The sequence below is a fragment of the Amblyraja radiata genome, chromosome 14 (genome assembly GCF_010909765.2).
Source record: "Amblyraja radiata isolate CabotCenter1 chromosome 14, sAmbRad1.1.pri, whole genome shotgun sequence".
In the NCBI taxonomy this organism is placed as follows: Eukaryota; Metazoa; Chordata; class Chondrichthyes; order Rajiformes; family Rajidae; genus Amblyraja; species Amblyraja radiata.
The window spans coordinates 48,638,851-48,657,501 of record NC_045969.1 but is presented as its reverse complement, the minus strand read 5'-3'; the positions used below and the strand labels follow the sequence as shown (position 1 = coordinate 48,657,501).

Below are 18,651 nucleotides of genomic sequence, written 5' to 3'. Positions count from 1 at the left end.
ACTGCATGAAAGTTAACATAAACATCCACCACAGCTGATTCCCCACATTCCTCACTGTGATGGAAGGCAATAAAATCTAATCTTCTTCCATCTTTATTCTCCCGCTGTCGGCGAGGTGATCGAAGCTCCCGCAGCCGGCGATCGAAGCCCCCGCGTCGGGGCGATCGAAGCCCCCGCGTTGGGGAGATCGAAGCTCCCACGTCGGGTTGGTCGAAGCTCCTGCATCTTGAAGCTCCCGGTCGGTCTCTGACCAGAGACCGCAAGCTCCGCGATGTTAAAATCCGCAGGCTCTCATGGTTGGAACTCCAAGGTTGATCCCCGACAGGGACTGCCAGCTCCATGATGTTAAGTCCTGCAGGCTCCCACGGTTGGAGCTCCCAAAGTTGGTCTTCAGCAAATGCTGCCAGCTCCTCAATGTTAGGCCGCAGTGCGGACGGAGATACGATACGGAAAAAAATCGCATCTCCGTTGAGGTAAGAGATTTTTTTTTGTTTCCCTCATCCCCCCACATAAAACAAGCTAAAGAACACTAAAACATACATTTAACACATACTATAAAACAACAGAGAGGAAGGGACAGACAGACTGTTGGCGAGGCAGCCATTGCTGGCGCCACCCGGGAGATAGGTCTGGGTAAGAAGAATCAAAGTAAGAAAATTGATGGGCATGTGGGGGAGAATAAATACTAGGGTCATCAGCAAATAAAAAGAATGGGGAATAGGGCTGGTCTTATGAGAGATGGCATGGACTGATGGGCTGAATGGCATCTTTTCATGTAGATGAGATGTAAACATACATGCTGAGAAATCAGAGTAAGGTTTTGGCTTTTGAGTCTTTTTTACTATTCAGAATCTGAATAGTATCCTAATATCTAAGGTTTTTCAAAAATATATTAATTTAAAAAAAGTGACGTGACCTAACATCATTTTTTAACAATCTGCATTGGCTGAAGTATTTCCTGGTTATTTTCCTGAACTGCCAGGTGTAATTATTGGACTAACTCCATTAATCGCAGTCATCCTAACCAAACAGAAATAGTTTCTGTCAATCTACCAGATCAGTTCTACTTAATATATTGAAGATTCTGTAACTTTCAAAAATCCAGGAAATGAATTTATAACTTGCAGTATCTTTGAACTCTTGAACCCAAGGTAGCATCCTGCTAAATCTATTTTTTTACTCTCTTTTGGCCGATGATTCCTCCCTGAGATGAAGTCACACGTTCTCACAATGCTCTCTAACCAAGGACCTGTAATTTGGTGTCTTAACTTCTTCCCCTTGTTCCCCAGACAGCTAGGTCAACATTCCATTAATGTGGATGGTTGGCTCTCCATCCCAACAAATAAGTAATTTAAAAAATGTTTGTAAGTATTTACAACATTTCCGTGTGCAGTACGCCATAGGACACTTGTTCCAAATTGCTACCCACCAGTAAACCCGACTGTGTGTGCCCCACTGCTCAACCAATACCCAAGCCGGTCAAATATCTTGCCTTGGGCAATTCCATGGGCCTGGATGTGCATTATCAAGCTGTTTACTGGGAATTTCCCAAAACAACTGGTTCCTCGTGGAGTTAAGTGATGGATTGGGAACGTTATGTTTTACCCAGAGCTTTCTCTGGGGAATCTGCCTGAAGAATTGCATTTGTATCAAATAGGGAGAATAACTATGAAGAAGAGTGCAGGAAGGAACTGCAGATGCTGATTTACACAGAAAACAAACACAAAATGCTAGAATAACTCAGCGGGTCAGGCAGCATCTCTGGAGAAAAGGAATAGATGATGTTTTGGGCCAAGACCCTTCCGTCTTTAGTCTGAAGAAGGGGCTCGACCCAAAACGTCACCTATTCCTTTTCTCCAGAGATGCTGCCTGCCCCGCTGAGTTACTCCAGGATTTTGTGTCTAACTATGAGGAAGATAAGTATTCACTGTTTCTGATTTCACTTGGATATCTGTTCATGGGATGTGGAAGCTGCCAATCCTGCCGATAACAGCCCCCCACTAATTGCTGCAGAGCCAGGTGCCAGTTAAAAGTTAAACGCACTGATTAAGACAGCTGATCTCCTTCACCAAGTCATTGGTAAACCAGATGTTTATTTTTAAATAACAATATCCTGGAATATTTTTTGATTGTCAGTTCAGATTTTTATTCAATTACTAGAATTATGTTGCTCTCAAAGGAATTGAACCCTGGATCAATGGTCTAGAACTCTGGATTTTGAGTTGGTATTTTAACTACCATGCCTCTACATCCTTGTACTTTGATGAAATTCATTGTTTTTAAGTGTTTTATTTTTTAATATATTCTTCTAAACATTAAAAAATCTTAGCCCAAACTGTATTTTAATGTTCTTGTAATAATAACACATATTCAATGCTTGGCAGCTTTGCCAGGCTATGATTCAACCAACTGTCAACACATTTCAGAGGGACTGCCAACTAACGAAACATTGCACTGTTTGGGCCTCCCTGATCAGCTCAGAGTCAGTCTCTTTGTAGAATTCCTGCCAGGAGTGGCTGTTTCAAGTAAGAGTTAGTGTAGCAAGTAGGCAATATATAGGCATACATTACTGTAACAGTCCGTTCAACCCACCGAGTGCTGTGAACTATCAAGCGCCTATTCGCACTAATGTCAATTTTATTCTCCGCTCATTCCCTTCAACTCTCTACAGATTCTTCCACTCATCTAAACGCTATAGAAAACACAGAGAAGGAACAGTTAATCTACCAACCTGCGTGTCTTCCTCACAGACTTGGCTGAAGGTCATGATTGAACCTGAGTCACTGGCTGAGAGGCAGCAGCTCTACCCGCTGCAACATTGTGCATCTTCCTGCAGATGACAAGCAACCTCTGGAGCACGAGCTTCAACTTAGTTAATAGTGTGTAATATGCAAATGAGTTAAATCCCTCCTGGAATTCTATAAAACAAAATGAGACATCAAGTACCAGCATTAGTTCTTTTTTCAATTTTCACCTTTCTTTACATTGCTCAGACCATAAAATATACTTGTTCTCTACAAGGGTATTTTTCTATTCTTTTTACATTAAACTATGTAATTCAGAGTGTCTTTGTACTGCTGACATAATCAAATGATCCTGCCCGTTTATAGTCAGTGCTTTGGTCTGCTTGGTGAAGTAACTTAATCATAAACAAGTTATTTGCTGTGAAGTTTGAAGGATCACAGATGCCTTGAATACTCTGACTCACGAACATAATAAATTAGCATAAACTAACAGGCTTCCTTTTTCTTTTGTTAATACTTTTGTCAATATGATATATAATGCCTGACATTTGCTGGGCATAGGACTACTTAACAAGTGGATAGCTTATGCCATTAGGTAATAGAAGGTTATACTGCAAGGGTGAGGCTGGGTGTGCAAAGGGAGAATGATTACAGTGGAGAAGGGACTGATAGAAGGGCACCGCGGCAGTAATGTAAATGTTGCTTCGGCAGCATCTCGGGAGAGGGGGAGTGGATGACGTTTCGGGTTCAGATCCTTCTTTAGACTAAAAGTCAGAGGGTGGGACTATAGACAGACACAAAATGCTGGAGTAACTCAGCTGGATGGGCAGCATCTCTGGAGAGAAGGAATGGGTGATGTTTGGGGTTGAGACCCTTCTTCAGACTGGATGATTATGTTAAATTTTATTTTATGTGGCTGTGTGTTTTGATGCTTTTCACTTAGTATGGCTGCATGGTAACTCAAATTTCACTGTACCTTAATTGGTATATGTGACAATAAACTGAGTCAGGGGAGAGAGAGAGAGAGAGACACACAGTCCAATTGATTTCTGTATCATAAAAGTATCTCCACAATGGGTTGCCGGGGTGAAGGTATGGGTCGGCGGTGGCGGTATGGTCTGGAAGCCGCCGAGGAAGCTGTGTGGGCCTGCGGTGGAAGCAGTAGGCCCGGCCTGCAGCCTTCTGGGGAGGTATTGCGGGCCAAGGGTGGTGTTGGCAGCGCAGCCTGGCAGTGAAAGTCGATAGGTCCTTCCACTTCTTCTTTCGTGTCCATCTTCCATGTTTCAAATATTGACATCGCTGTCATCGTCCGTCCTGAAAAGGACGCAAGCTTCCGGCGACAATCAGTGGGAGCCATCATTTGTTGCCATAGATGATGGAGGTAGCAGAATTAGCTCGGGATACTTCCAGTTTCCAAACCCGCAACGTGGATGCTTCTGGTCCTTCCACTATAACCATTATGATCCGTTATAATGAGGTCCCTAATAATGAGGATTTACTGTAATAATACTCATACTGAACTATATGCAAAAGAGCGTTTCATTGCCATCTCAGTACATGTGATGATAAAGTGCCATTGAATCACTGAAGAAGGATCTCAACCCGAATCGTCACCCTTCCTTCTCTCCAGAGATACTGCCTGTCCCACTGAGTTACTCCAGCTTTTGTGTCTATCTGCAGCATCTGAAGTTCCTTCCTTCACAAATTATAGAACACTTTTCTCTCTTAGGTTTGTTAAACACTATTCATTATCAGATGCATTCTATATCCTAAGGAGATATTTTTATGATGCAGCAATCAATTCAGAGACGATGTGGTGTTTATTACACATAAGTTTGGGGGGGAAAGGGGCACAGGGCAATTTAATTGTGTGCTTTAGTTGTCCAGACTTTAAGACCCGGCCCCGCTGCTGAAGGTCCACCGCCGCCACCCGGCCCTTCTGTCGCCCTCCTTGTTTCCCGGGGACGGGGAAGGCTGGGACCCGTGGCGCGGCCTCCTTGGCAACGGCGGCGTCTCACTCCTCACCCGGGTCTGCGGGGCCTCCTCTCCCTGGGACTCCCTCTCCCTCTCCCTCTCCGGCCAGCGGCAGGTGAGCCGTAGCGAGCCGGGTCTAACGCGAACCGCCGGGCAGCGCGGAGCCGGTCCCGAGAGCTGGGGACGGGGCAGAGGCTGTGTGGACATGGAGCCCTTTAACTCCCCCACTCACCCCTACCCCTTCTACTCAACCCACACTCTCCTCTCCTCTCCCCACCCCTCTCCTCCCCACCAACCACTCCCTGCCTTCTCGCCCCCACCCACCCCTCCGCTATCAATGCCCACCCCTTCCTTCAATTCCCCCTCCTCTCCCCCACCTACTCCTTTCACACCGCGCCCTCCTCCCCTCCCCCCCACCACCCTCTCCTCCCGGGCACCCACCCTCTCCCCCCGCACCCACCCCTCTCCTCTCCCCCCCCACCCTCTCTTCTCCCCCCCACCCACCGACCCTACTCCCCCCCACCTCTCCCCCCACCTCTCCCCCCGCACCCACCCATCTCCTCTGTGCAGGGAATAGAGGGATGTGGATCATGTACAGGCAAATGAGATCAGTTCCATTGTGGGCCGGTTCTGTACTGTTCTATGTATTCCTCTTAATCAATAAAGCAACACCCCACCCTCTTTTACCCCCACCTCTATCTCTCCTCTCACACCTGTTTGCTGGAACATTAAACTGCCAGTCCTGTCCCTCTCTTAGCCAGTAATGGCTACAACATCCCAGTCGCACCTACCTATCCATGTCCTGAGTTAATCCACTTTGCCTGTCAGGCATCTCCATTGAACTGAAACTACAACTAAAACAATTTAAAAAAAATGCTGGAATTGATTATCATGTCACCTATTATCAGAATTCTCTTTTGATGAATAACCATTGACTTAAAATATTAACTTTAATTATTTCTACAAATGTTGCCTGCTGAGTATCTTTTGCATTTTCTGTTTGTTCAAATTATCCTTACCTGCAATATTTTGCATTTGTGGAAAGTGTATAAACTGTTAAGATGTATAAACTGTTCAATAGAAATGTATGATCTCCAGAATCAGCTTCTGATGAGAACAGAGTTTGCAGTAAAAGTTCACACTTTGAAACCCTGCCTTTGAGAAGCTATTGGATGGTGCCTGTTTCGTTTCATTGTGTCTTCCAATTTTCTCTTCCAGGTACATTTCACGATTATAATACTGCAAGAGATGAGAAGAATGTTCACAGTACGATCAAGTTTGCCGTGCTTGGCACAAGTGTTAAAAGTGGCACAAGAGAGAGCTTTTTCAATCTGTCTGGTCCATGGAAACGCACACAAACTTTCTTCTGTCCATACAATTTCCAAACTTACCACAAAGAAACTTAAGAGTATTATTTTTCCGCTCAAAGACTTGGAACAGTACTTAGTCAAGAATGCAAATAAACTGAACTCTCACCTATTTGCTCCATGTTTTGAAGATATTGCTGCTGCAGAACAATTCTTCGTGCCTTCGAAATCACACATTATAGATTATTTCACCTCTGCGGTCAGGATTGATCACGCACCAGTGACAGTTCAACCTGAGGTTAGTCGTGCGTTTCCCCATGCAACATATGAGCTGATGGTCATGATGTAAAAATAAATATTATCTTCCATTAATATCTAAAACGCAAGTTGTATTCTTAGTTGCAGAGATCGGTAAATTCCAACCTTATTGTCACCTAATCTCTCCCTTCCTCTCTGTGGTTTTCACTGGAAATGTAAATGTATTGAAATATACCTTTTCACCTACTACTTGTACCTTTTTTTTAAAGTACATTTCTGTTTGTACCAACTTTGAAGCAAATTTTCCAAAATGGATAGATGTTGACTGAGGTTTAGATTAATTTTGACAAAACCCCTTGCAGTTATGATTGCAGAGCAAAGGTGTCATCTCCAAATCAATAGATTCAAACTGTAATTTTTCAAGTCTCTGGTTTACACTCTACTTTCTCAAATTTGACATGAACACTATTTTCCTTTCCTTTTTAGGTGTGTTTTATAGGGAGAAGCAATGTTGGAAAGTCTTCATTAATAAAATCTTTGTTTTCCTTGGTTCCTGGTTTAGAAGTAAGAGTTTCAAAAAATCCTGTGAGTATAAGTGGGTTATGGAATTAAATCTAATTATGTTTCCGATTGTCACACAGTATTTACAAAGGCCACACAGTATTTGCCACCCATGATGAATGCATTAATTAGGTGACATCAAAATTAGATTGTAATCTCAGGTTCTTTAGACCATTCAACTGCAGCACATTCTTCCCAATCACCTAGAACTCTTATTCTTAGCATGATGCTACAGATGTCAATGGGCTAGGAATTCTTCTACGTTAGGAAATGTTCTTTGCACAGATGGCACTGCACAGGAAGCATGTCCAAGTTTTACTCAAAGCCATTGAGCTATGAAACAGTTTCATCCAAGATCCTATGTGTAAAAGAACAGACCTTGTGTATTCTATTAGGGGGGGGGGGAGGGGGGGGGGGGGGGCTTTAAATTGTGGGGAAGTTAACTGAGGAAAACCTTCCAGATGATGAGGAGATGGAGATAGAAGGATTGGGAGCAGGTACAGCAGGGATTTATGGAAGTTACCTATGTAACTATGTACTGGAGGAGAGTTATCCAACATTTCACTTGGAAGGGCCAAGGAGGGTGGAGATGTGTAGAATTGACAGATGATCAAGCTTTCTATGAACTTTGGGATGGAAGTGGTGATATCAAAAATTTATTTGCAAGACAACAGATGTTCTGGAGTCTCGGGTAGTATTTCTACCTCAATACCTTTTCTCCCACGATTGATCCCACTTTCTGATGTCTTCCAAATAATTCATTTTTTACTGACGACACCTTCATGCAATTGCCAAACCTGCTGCAATGTTTTCTCCTTCCAAGCTTTGATAGATTTGTTCAGTGTGTTCCAATGTTTTGTCCTTGGCAGCAAATACAAGGTCAGCTTCCTGACCTATACAGACAGCATCCAACTTGACTTTTCTTCCAGCATTCTCAGTGCTGCAAATCTTAGTGAACTACATGTGTAGGAAGGAACTGTAGATGCTGGTTTACACCGAAGATAGACGCACATAATGCAGGAATAACTCAGCGGGACAGGCAGCATGAACTTTCTTCCTTCCAGAGATGCGACCTGTCCTGCTGAGTTACTCCAGCATCTTGAGTCTATCTTGCTGAACTCCATGATTAATTCAACCATTTTCCCACTTAGTTGGGTTCACACCTAAAAATGTTTTGGCTGGGTAAAACAGCCTCTGCTCTTGATAAATTATATTGGATCAGGTGTCAGGCCTTCTGAATTTTGCTCCTCAAAGCCAATATTTTCTTTGTTATATTACTGTCATATCAACAGCATTCTATTTCATAACTATGTAGCCTCCTATTGTTTGAAGCACAACAATATGTGTATGTGAACCATTTTGTTTTGGAGCAGGAATGTCTCCAAGGACATCCTCTTGATCTGTACCAGTATTGCTTTGAATTCAGTTTCTTCCCAACACTCCCTATGGGGTTGAATCAAACCTCTGGTCCCTGACTATGGAAAAATAACACTCTTTGAATTGCCAATTTGATGGCAAGTGCACAGAGACATACCGTGACAAAAAAGCTTTCTCATTTCAGTGCTTCATCAAAATCAATGACTTTGGATTGAGAGATACAGCTTAAGCTTCCATGATTGCTGAAACCTTTGCACAGCTCATCTGTTTGTCTCATAAAAAGAGAACTTAAACATCACTTTCACTTTTTTAAACCTTTTACCCCTTTCCATATCTAATTTGGTTTACCCAATTTCTTCCTTTGTCTTTCTCTCTTTTAGATTAAACATATTTGGTTAAGATGATAAATGAGGTTTGTCAGTTGCCTAAACCCGTTTGCTTTAGATTACTATTAGTTGGAACAATTTGTAAAATTGGAATGGAAAAATACCTCCCGGTGGGGTTTAGTTCAAGAGTAGCAAATTCCAACTTAATGATGTTCGTTCACTTTGCTTGGCAGTGTTTTTCAGTTGAATTCCTGAATGTTGGGGGTTTGTAAAGATTTGATGGGGTTAGTTTATTAATTCTGACTAATTGATTCTGGGGTAAAAATCTAAGAAAAGCTTATGAATTTGCAGTCCTAATACTATTGTTGTAGTTTGCTCACTGACCATGAGTAATCCCGTTCCCTTTTGTTTTAGGGGCATACAAAGAAAATGAATTTCTTTAAAGTGGGAAAGGCTTTTACTCTGCTGGATATGCCTGGTTATGGATACAGGGCACCTTCTGATTTTGTGGAAATGGTGGAGATGTATCTACAAGCAAGACAGAAGTGAGTTTTACCTGGTCTTCATTTTACCTGTTACCTGTAAATGTACAATTGGGAAAGTATTTGCCAATTAAACTCTGAGCCAATCTGCAAAAAACCTTGCATATAAGTAGCATCCTTCGTGATCTCTGGATACCGCAAACAAGGTAAATAAGTTGAGGCACAGGTCAGTGAATGAGCTGTGACAAACAGTTTGCTCATAACACTCCAGAAATGTATCCCAAATAGACACATTCATTCCATGAGAAAGATGAACCATTCATGGTCAATAAATGGTGGTCAAGAAACATAGAAAATAGGTGCAGGAGTAGGCCATTCGGCCCTTCGAGCTAGCACTGCCATTTAATATGATCATGGCTGATCATCCAAAATCAGTACACCGTTCCTGCTATTCCCCATATTCCTTGATTCCGTTAGCCCTAAAAGCTAAATCTGAATCTCTTGAATACATCCAGTGAATTGGCCTCCACTGCCTTCTGTGGCAGACAATTCCACAGATTAACAACTCTCTGGGTGAAAATGTTTTTCCTCATCTCAGTCCTAAATGGCCCACCCCTTATTCTTGAACTGTGACCACTGGTTCTGGGCTCCCCCAACATCGGGATCTTTTTTCCTGCATCTAGCCTGTCCAATCCCTTAAGAATTTTATACATTTTTATAAGATACCCTCTCATCCTTCTAAATTCCAATGAATACAAGCCCAGTCCGACCCATTCTTTCATCATATGTCAGTCCAGCCATCTCTGGAATTAACCGGGTGAATCTATGCTGCACTCCCTCAATAGCAAGAATGTCCTTCCTCCAATTAGGAGACAAAAACTGCACACAATACTCCAGCTGTGGTCTCACCAGAACAATCTTAAATCAAAAATTAGAGGTCTTACCTTCCACTACCAGCAACCACCTGCAACCTCCGGCAACCACCTTCAACTAGCATCGCAACCGGCTTCGACTAAAATATTACCGATTTTTAAAACGCCAACCTATTTTTAGTCGCGGCCGGTTTTTAATTTTTTAGAATAATCGCCGGAACATAGAAGAAGCAGAAACCACTTTCGACCATTAGGGAGACTGACAAAAACCTCCGGGAACCGCACGGAAACTTTGGGTGGGGTGCAAAGTCTCCAGAGGTTTCCGTTCTGGTTTCCTAAGTGGGACAGGGGCATTAGCATCCAGAATTTACTCTCACCAGGGTGGCCATTGAAGTTGACAAGCAATCGCTTTTATTGATTCTTGTGCAACAATATTCTATTAAACCGTAATATACAGTCTTTTTAGCTTGCAGTAATTAAAATATTTATTGCAAGATTATTGCGATTGAAAATACTTATTTTTGAAAATCTTGCATAAGAAATAACTTTGAGTCTGAAACACTCTAGCCCCTCACACCCTTTTCCCCATGAACACAATTGGCTTTATAACATGAATTTCAAACACATGAGATTTCTGAGGAACGTCATGTTATAGCAGAATTGCTACGCCGGAGAGTTGGTACGATCTTTTGGGGGTAGATTTATTATGTGGGGCTGAATTGCCTTCCTCAATGTGCTTGAGTTAGTTTTACTTTTCATCTAGCTATGTGGAAGGGCTTGCTGTCGACAAAAGTAGGAAAGCAGTTAAGTGGTCAAGCACCAATATCTTTCCTTATTGATCAGCTTTTTTTTTGGAGCAAAGTACGATACGATACAATAGAACTTTATTTATCCCAGGAGGGAAATTGATCTGCCAACAGTCATAAAACACAAGATACATGAAACATGAAATTAAAGTGACGAGTGAAAAGGATTGGGGATGTGCAAAGATTGGGGAGGGGGGGCAGAGAGGGGAGTCCGTCTACCCCACCACAGAAAGTCGAGGAGTTGTACAGTTTGATGGCCACAGGGAAAAAGGATCTCCTGTGGCGTTCTGTACTGCATCTTGGTGGAACCAGTCTGTTGCTGAAGGTACTCCTCAGGTTGACCAGTGTTTCATGGAGGGGGCGAGCTGTTTTGTCCAAGATGCTCCTTCCCTCCAAGACTACCGCTCATGAATCCAACTCCGCCGCCAGTACTGAGCCAACCTTCCTGATGAGCTTGTTAATCCTGTTCGTATCCGCGGCCTTCGCCCTGCTGCCCCAGCACACGACACCAAAGAAGATGGCACTGGCTACCACCGATTGGTAGAACATCTGCAGCATCTCACTGCAAACGTTGAAGGAGCCTTCTCAAAAGGACCCTTCTTGTACAGGGTCTCAGCGATCCTGGACCAGTCCAGTTTACCTGTCCAGGTAAATCCCAAGGTATTTGTACTCCTTGATAAAATGCATATCCACACCTTTTATGGTGACAGGGGACAGGGGGTTTCCTCTCCTCCTAAAGTCCACCACTAACTCCTTAGTCGTCCGTGTTGAGCTACAGGTGATTCAGCCCACACCACTCAATAAAGTTGTTGACTACACCTCTGTATTCAGAGAACCTCTGCAGGTGGCAGGAGTCTGAGTTATATCTGAAGTCCGAGGTGAACAGAAAGGGAGAGAGGAAATCAAGTTGTGAAAAATTAAACATTGCTTTGTTTCTTCAACAGCTTAAGGAGAACATTTTTATTGTTGGATGGCTCAATAGGAATTCAAGAAGCAGACCAAATAGCAATTGAGATGTGTGAGGAGTTTGGAATTCCATATGTTGTAAGTATAATAAATTTTCAGTTACATTTTTTGACTCCTTTATCTCCCGTCCCTTTCCCCTTTGGATTTTCTTCACCTACTTACTATAAGGTTATATAGTTACCAGATTTCCGTCAATGTTGGAAAAGTGTGCTATTATGTGTTGGAGATTGATTTTCCCTCCATAAAGTTGAACCTCTGAGAGATTTGTTCCATTCCTGGTTCCTGAAATAGATTCCTTGAATAAGCCCCAACTTGAAAGAGTAGTAGGTTAGGAGATAATGTACTGAATATTGATTGGCAGACAAGAAAGAGAGTTGAGATAAATGGGACTTTTTTGGGGAGGTAGGTCAAGATCAATGAAGGACGATAGGATGTATATTTAGGCTCGAGCTATTCACAAAGTGTATCAATAATTCTGAAAGGTAATCCAAATGTCATTAATCCTGAGTATCTTGATGACGTAAAACAGATTGTGAATGGTCAGGAAAACTTCAAATAAAATTTTGCCAAATTGAGAGAGTGGGCAAATACAAGTCAAGCGCAGAATAATGTGGATAAATGTGAAATTACCTACTGAGAAAAAGTATTATATATATATAATTTATTGGGAATTTGGCATTTGGATGATCATTTTGAGTGGTGATCATTTGGATGATCATTTTCAGTGGCAAGTGCCTTTTCCTACTAATTTTCTATGTTTCATAATGTGTATTTATCTGCCAGATAATTAGTTGAACGTACTACTCAGTTATCACAGCAAGATGAAAATCATTTCAACTTGGAGCCTGAATCCAGCCCTGGCTCATCTTTTCTCTGGCAGCTAATACTTCTTTGTGAGTGAGATCAAGAGTCAAGAGTGTTTTATTGTCATATGTCCCGGACGGGACAATGAAATTCTTACTTGCTGCAGCACAACAGAATACGTGAATATGTAAACATAGTACATAACGGGGGAAGAGAAAAATAAAATTTAAAAAATCAATAAAGCTATTTACAATATACATCAATGATTTGGATGAAGGGATTCAAAGTAACATTAGCAAATCCACATTAAACTTCATCTGCCATGCATCTGCCCACTCCCCCAACCTGTCCAAGTCAGCCTGAATTCTCATAGCATCCTCCTCACAGTTCACACTGCCACTCAGCTGGGTGGCAGTGTGAACTGTGAGGAGGATGCTATGAGGAGGATGCTATGAGAATTCAGGCTGACTTGGACAGGTTGGGGGAGTGAGCAGATGCATGGCAGATGAAGTTTAATGCGGATAAATGTGAGGTTATCCACTTTGGTAGCAAAAACAGGAAGGCAGATTACTATCTCAATGGCATCAAGTTGGGAAAAGGGAAGTACAACGGGATCTGGGGGTCCTTGTACATCAGTCTATGAAAGTAAGCATGCAGGTACAGCAGGCAGTGAAGAAAGTGAATGGCATGTTGGCCTTTATAACAAGAGGAATCAAATATAGGAGCAAAGAGGTCCTTCTGCAGTTGTACAGAGCCCTAGTGAGACCACACCTGGAGTATTGTGTACAGTTTTGGTCCCCTAATTTGAGGAAGGACCGTCTTGCTATTGAGGGAGTGCAGCGTAGGTTTACAAGGTTAATTCCCTGGATGGGAGGACTGTCATATGCTGAGAGAATGGAGCAGCTGGACTTGTACACTCTGTAGTTTAGAAGGATGAGAGGGATCTCATTGAAACATATAAGATTGTTAAGGGTTTGAACACGCTAGAGGCAGGAAACATGTTCCCGATGTTGGGGGAGTCCAGAACCAGGGGCCACTGATTAAGAATAAGGAGTAAGCCATTTAGAACAGAGACGAGGAAACACATTTTCTCACAGAGAGTGGTGAGTCTGTGGAATTCTCTGCCTGTGGACAGAGGGCGGTGGAGGTGGGTTCTCGGGATGCTTTCAAGAGAGAGCTGGATAGGGCTCTTAAAAATAGCAGTCAGGGGATATGGGAGAGAAGGCAGGAACGGGGTACTGATTGGGGATGATCAGCCATGATCACATTGAATGGCAGTGCTGGCTCGGGGCCGAATGGCCTACTCCTGCACCTATTGTCTATTGTCTATTGTCTAAATAACAAATATAGTGCAATAATAATATAGTATTTTGCAGTTCAGAGCTCAGAGCTTATTCGTTGGTGTGTTTAATAGTCTGATGGCTGTAGGGAAGAAGCTGTTCCTGAACCTGGTCGTTACAGTCTTCAGGCTCCTGTGCCTTCTTCCTGATGGCAATGGTGAGATGAGCGTGTGGCCAGGAACCGGTGATGGACTGGGCAGTGGTCACAACTTTTTGTGGTCTTTTTCGCCCCTGGATGTTCAAGTTGTTGAACCAGGGCACGATGCAACTAGTCAGAATGTGTTTCATCATGCAGATTTGATTAGATGTTTCAGGGTTTACCTTTTTTCAAATGCGGTACATGTATCCGTTGAAACACTTGGTCCACGATTCATTGTCATTGCTGAACAATGCACTTGACTTTTACATCTTGGCCTGCAACGTGGTCTAAAGTTATGATGCATACATTCAGAATGTTCGGTTTGGCGCCGACCTGTAGGGGGTATGGCTGCCTAGCCTGCAGCTGTCTGTTTTTTTCATCTTTTTTCTTATTTTAGTTAGTTTAGTGTTTTGTTTTTGAGGAGTTCTAGCTTTTCTATGTGTGGGGGAGGGGGGGGGGGAAGGGGGAAACTAATTTTCAGGGTCCCTACCTGGTCGGAGATGCAGCTTTTCTCCGGGCTGCACTTTCGACCCGTCCTCGCGGCCTACCAGCGGGCCTGGAGCGGCGTTTCCTGAGGGGACCGCCCGGGGCATCGGCGGCATCGGCGGCGGCTGCGGGTCCGAGGAGCGAGGGGACCGCCCTGAGCCTCGGCATCGGCGGCATCGGCGGCGGCGGCACCGGAGGCGGCGGCGGGGCTGCGGGTGTGAGGACGGTGGTGCAGCGCTGGAGCGCCATTGCGGGGCGGGCGGTGCCTTGCCTGGGTCGCCGCGCTGGAACTCCGGTGAGCTGGGACCGGCGTTAAAAACATTGCGGAGCTGCGGGCGGCGGCGCTGAAACTTTCCATAGGGAGCCTGGGATCTCGCAACGAGATCGCCAGTTGAGCTCCATTCGGCGCGGCCTTGTCGGCTCCGGAAGCCACGGTCTCGAGTAGGGAGGCGGCCGTTCCAGGGTTCCCAAGCCGCTGAGAGGACTCTCCCGACGCCGGAACACCATCACCCGGCGAGAACGGCCTGGAACATCGGGCCTCCGTGAAGGCAACTGTGGAGGCCTCAATAGGCCCGACTATGGGTGAACATTGGGGATGGGACTGGACTTTGTGCCTTGCCCCATAATGGGAACCATTGTGGGGGGATGTTTTTATGTTTTTATGTTGAAGCTATTTATTATTGCTATGTTTGTATTCTTTTTTATGTGCTGCATTGGCAAAAAGAATTTCACTACACCTAGGTGTATGTGACAATAAATCAACCTTTGAACCTTTGAACCTTTCTCCTCTAATGGGATCCCACATATTACCACTGGGATCAGAAAAGTATTTATGGTAAAAAAAAAACATTCATTAGATCATGGGTGGAAGATGTTATTTTTAAATTGAAATAATACTGAGAATAGCTCAATTCCAGTGTGATTACTAATGTCATATTTGGCATCTCAGCAAATGGGTAATTCCTAATTGGGTTTTTGTGGATGTTTTGATTCTGTTGAGAAGTGCTTATGCCAAGATACTGTACAATCCTGTAACACAAAAACAAATGTACAAGTATGGTTGCAACTAAAATGTTTCTAAACCTTTCAGCTCAAATTTAATTTTGATTAATCATCTTAATGTTTTGTATATCTTAGTTTAAATGTGTACAGAATATACAAAACAAATCCAAGTTGAATTGTTGAAAGAACTAATTAGAAGAAGTAAAATTTAAGTACAGTGTGACTAGCAGTGCACCACAGTTCAGTTGAATTCCATTGTATCTTTTAAGGGCCATTATAGATGGTAAATTGAATAGACCAACAAGATGGTATTTGTTGAGGTAATTTAATTTTTTGCATGAGATGTCAATATGTTCCTTAATTTTTACAGCAAACCATGGAAAAATGCTGATCTGTTTCTACTTGTGCTGTAAAAACTTGCTTTGCAGGGAGCCATCAAAATGGATAAATGGGCATTTTAATGAGGAATCTTGCAAATCATTCAAATAATAATGATAGGACTGAAAAGCTGCATCCTTAAGAGTAACAGAGAATTATTTCCATTATGTTCACTGCAGCTAGTATTAACGAAGATTGACAGACCCCAGCAGGGTAATCTAATGAAGGTGATCATGAGTGTACAAGAAGTGATAGAGAAGCAGACTCTCGGGTGTTTTCCTCAGCTCTTCCTTGTCAGGTAATTTAAAATAATAATTAAATTTGCTTTCAAATTCTAACGGTTTGATGGGAGAGAGGACATTGTGGTATAGAAATAAACATTCAGATTATTCTGTACTTGATTTCACTTCCAAGAAATTATTTTCTTCAGGGAGTTGGGAACCTAAATTTAATTGCCTGTTTCTGGGTTGTAAGTTCTATCAGCTCAACTGGTTAATATTGATTCTTGTATTCTACCAGAACCTCCTCCTCCCTTCAACATTACCTTCTGCGTTTTCCTCCTGTGTACTTTGGCATTTTGAAAGCAGTTTGAGTGGATAGACTCAGCATGATCTGTACCAATGTTACTACCAATGGTAGACACAAGGTGCTGGAGTAACACAGCGGGTCAGGCAGCATCAATGGAGAAAAAGGATGGGTGACGTTTTGGGTCTGTTTCGACCCATTCTATTTCTCCAATGATGCTGCCTGACCCTGTGAGTTACTCCAGCAATGTGTGTCTATCTTCGGCATAAACCAGCATCTGCTGCTCCTTTCTACACATTACTAGGAAAGGTGCTTGTTTAAAGGTGCTTGCACAAGTGTGATTGACTTCGGATGAATCATGTGATTCTCTGCATTCCCCTAATCGTTTTCCAGGACAAGTCTGAAATACTCAATCTTTCTCTTCACCAGTATCCATACTGGTTTCTCCCTTCACTGGCATCTGCAGTTATTATATCAGCCACTTGAAATGACCTCAGCGGTGTACTGTTTGCTTGAATTGAATCAATTGAATTGTATTTGGAAATTATATTTTTTAAGACAATTCAGATCTTGCATTTTTAAAGTGGATACTTTTTGCTGTTTGCTTCTATTCTCATATTATGAATTAACATTCCTCTAATACAAACCTTGATATGGAGCTTTATTCAATATAAATCAATCCACTGATGATTTATGCCCTGCTCATCTACTGAGGCAAGGAAGTTGAAAGATAAAATTGGATAGAAATTTGTCCTTTATCAATATGCTTCAAACACCTTTCCTTGATCATTGTTGCTAGCTTTGATTTGTCCTTTTGCACATCTTTCATTCGTTTGTTCTATGTCCCTTTTCATATCTCTCGTTTTCCTCTCCCCTGACTTGCAATCTGAAGAAGGGTCTCGACCTGAAACATCACCAATTCCTTTTCTCTGGAGGTGCTGCCTGACCCACTGAGTTACTGCAGCTTTTTGTGTCTATTAATAAGCAGCTGTGTGCTGTACCTTGCTTCTAAAATTCAGCTCCATTGATTTCAGTGAAACCCAGTGAGTAAGCAGACTACAGTGGACAGCTGTTATCATAAAATATGCCAGAGTTAAACCCAAAGCAGAGGTGCTGAGTAAGACTGGTAACAATTTCTTACTTCACTAACTCTTCTCTATTCTTGGACTATTGCAAATTGTAGGCCTATAGAATGGTTAATTGTAATTTCTGTTTTCGGGTACTCCTGACGGGCACCCGAAAAAGGGACCACATCACCCCGATCCTGGCCTCTCTCCACTGGCTCCCTGTGCGGTTTAGTATACATTTCAAGACCCTCCTCTATGTCTACAAAGCCCTCAATGGGCTTGCCCTCTCCTACATTAAAAGTCTTCTCACCCACCACTCCACCTCCAGGTCCCTCAGATCGGCCGACTTGGGGCTGCTGAATATCCCGCGGTCTAGGCATAAGCTTAGGGGCGACCGCGCCTTTGCGGTTGCAGCTCCTAGACTGTGGAACAGCATCCCCTTTCCCATCAGAACTGCCCCCTCCATCGACTCCTTTAAGTCAAGACTAAAAACTTATATATACTCCCAAGCCTTTCCTGAAGCCCACTGAGCGAGGGCTATATGTATATATGTATGTAGTTTAGTTTGTTTATATTATTCTTATAACAAATGTAAAGCACTTTGGCCAACAAGAGTTGTTTTTTAAATGTGCTATATAAATAAATGTGACTTGACTAAGACCGAGTGGATGTAAAATACAGAAATCTCTTAGAGTTTTCAGAACTGTTATATATAAAATGTTATCATTCTGTAAAGAAATAATAAAAGCGCGTTAATTGTTTCTACAGTTCTTTGAACTATTCTGGGATTCATCTGTTAAGGTGCTTCATTGCTCACGTTACTGGGAATCTTACGATTAAAGAGGATATCTCCATTTCTTCATGAAGAGGGGAAAATTCTCAAAAGGTGTGAACATTGACTTCAAAATATCATGACAAAACTTTTGTCCAGCAACAAATTCATTAAACTGACCTTTTGAATAGAGATTGCAAACTTGAGGTCAATTCAAAGTTGACCTCATTACGATGGCATATGGTGTATTATTAAGAATCATTACATAATCTATCTTTGTGTAATATCTGCATAGATTGTATAATTTAAGTTTCATGAGTACCTGTATTTCTGATTGTATGCAAGTAGAATCAGTTGCCTTTGGTCCAAAATTGACTTATAGCATTGAAAGTCATAGACCATTCAATTATGGTCGGATCAGTTATGATAATTATAAATATAAACTTTTTATGGTTAAATGGAAAA

The 18,651-nt window shown here is 42.6% G+C and overlaps 2 protein-coding genes across 3 annotated transcripts in view; one reads left to right on the top strand and one right to left on the bottom strand.

Annotated features, from left to right (window-relative positions):
• Positions 1–2,848, bottom strand: part of smpx (small muscle protein X-linked) — an 18,111-nt gene extending 15,263 nt beyond the window's left edge. Inside the window, exon 1 of the mRNA XM_033033309.1 lies at positions 2,732–2,848. The gene's annotated coding sequence lies outside the window, so the exon portion shown is untranslated. The remainder of the gene's footprint in view (positions 1–2,731) is intronic.
• Positions 1–18,651, top strand: part of gtpbp8 (GTP binding protein 8 (putative)) — a 25,618-nt gene extending 6,967 nt beyond the window's left edge. The window contains exons 1-7 of one of the 2 annotated variants that reach the window (XM_033033305.1): positions 4,659–4,833; positions 5,937–6,323; positions 6,770–6,868; positions 8,962–9,092; positions 11,652–11,751; positions 16,002–16,120; positions 18,183–18,651. In XM_033033305.1, the coding sequence (XP_032889196.1) occupies positions 5,967–6,323; positions 6,770–6,868; positions 8,962–9,092; positions 11,652–11,751; positions 16,002–16,120; positions 18,183–18,279 (903 nt within the window). In that variant the 5' untranslated portion in view covers positions 4,659–4,833; positions 5,937–5,966 and the 3' untranslated portion in view covers positions 18,280–18,651. Of the gene's footprint in view, positions 1–4,658; positions 4,834–5,936; positions 6,324–6,769; positions 6,869–8,961; positions 9,093–11,651; positions 11,752–16,001; positions 16,121–18,182 lie in introns of those variants that run through there. The other variant, XM_033033306.1, reaches the window with a different exon arrangement.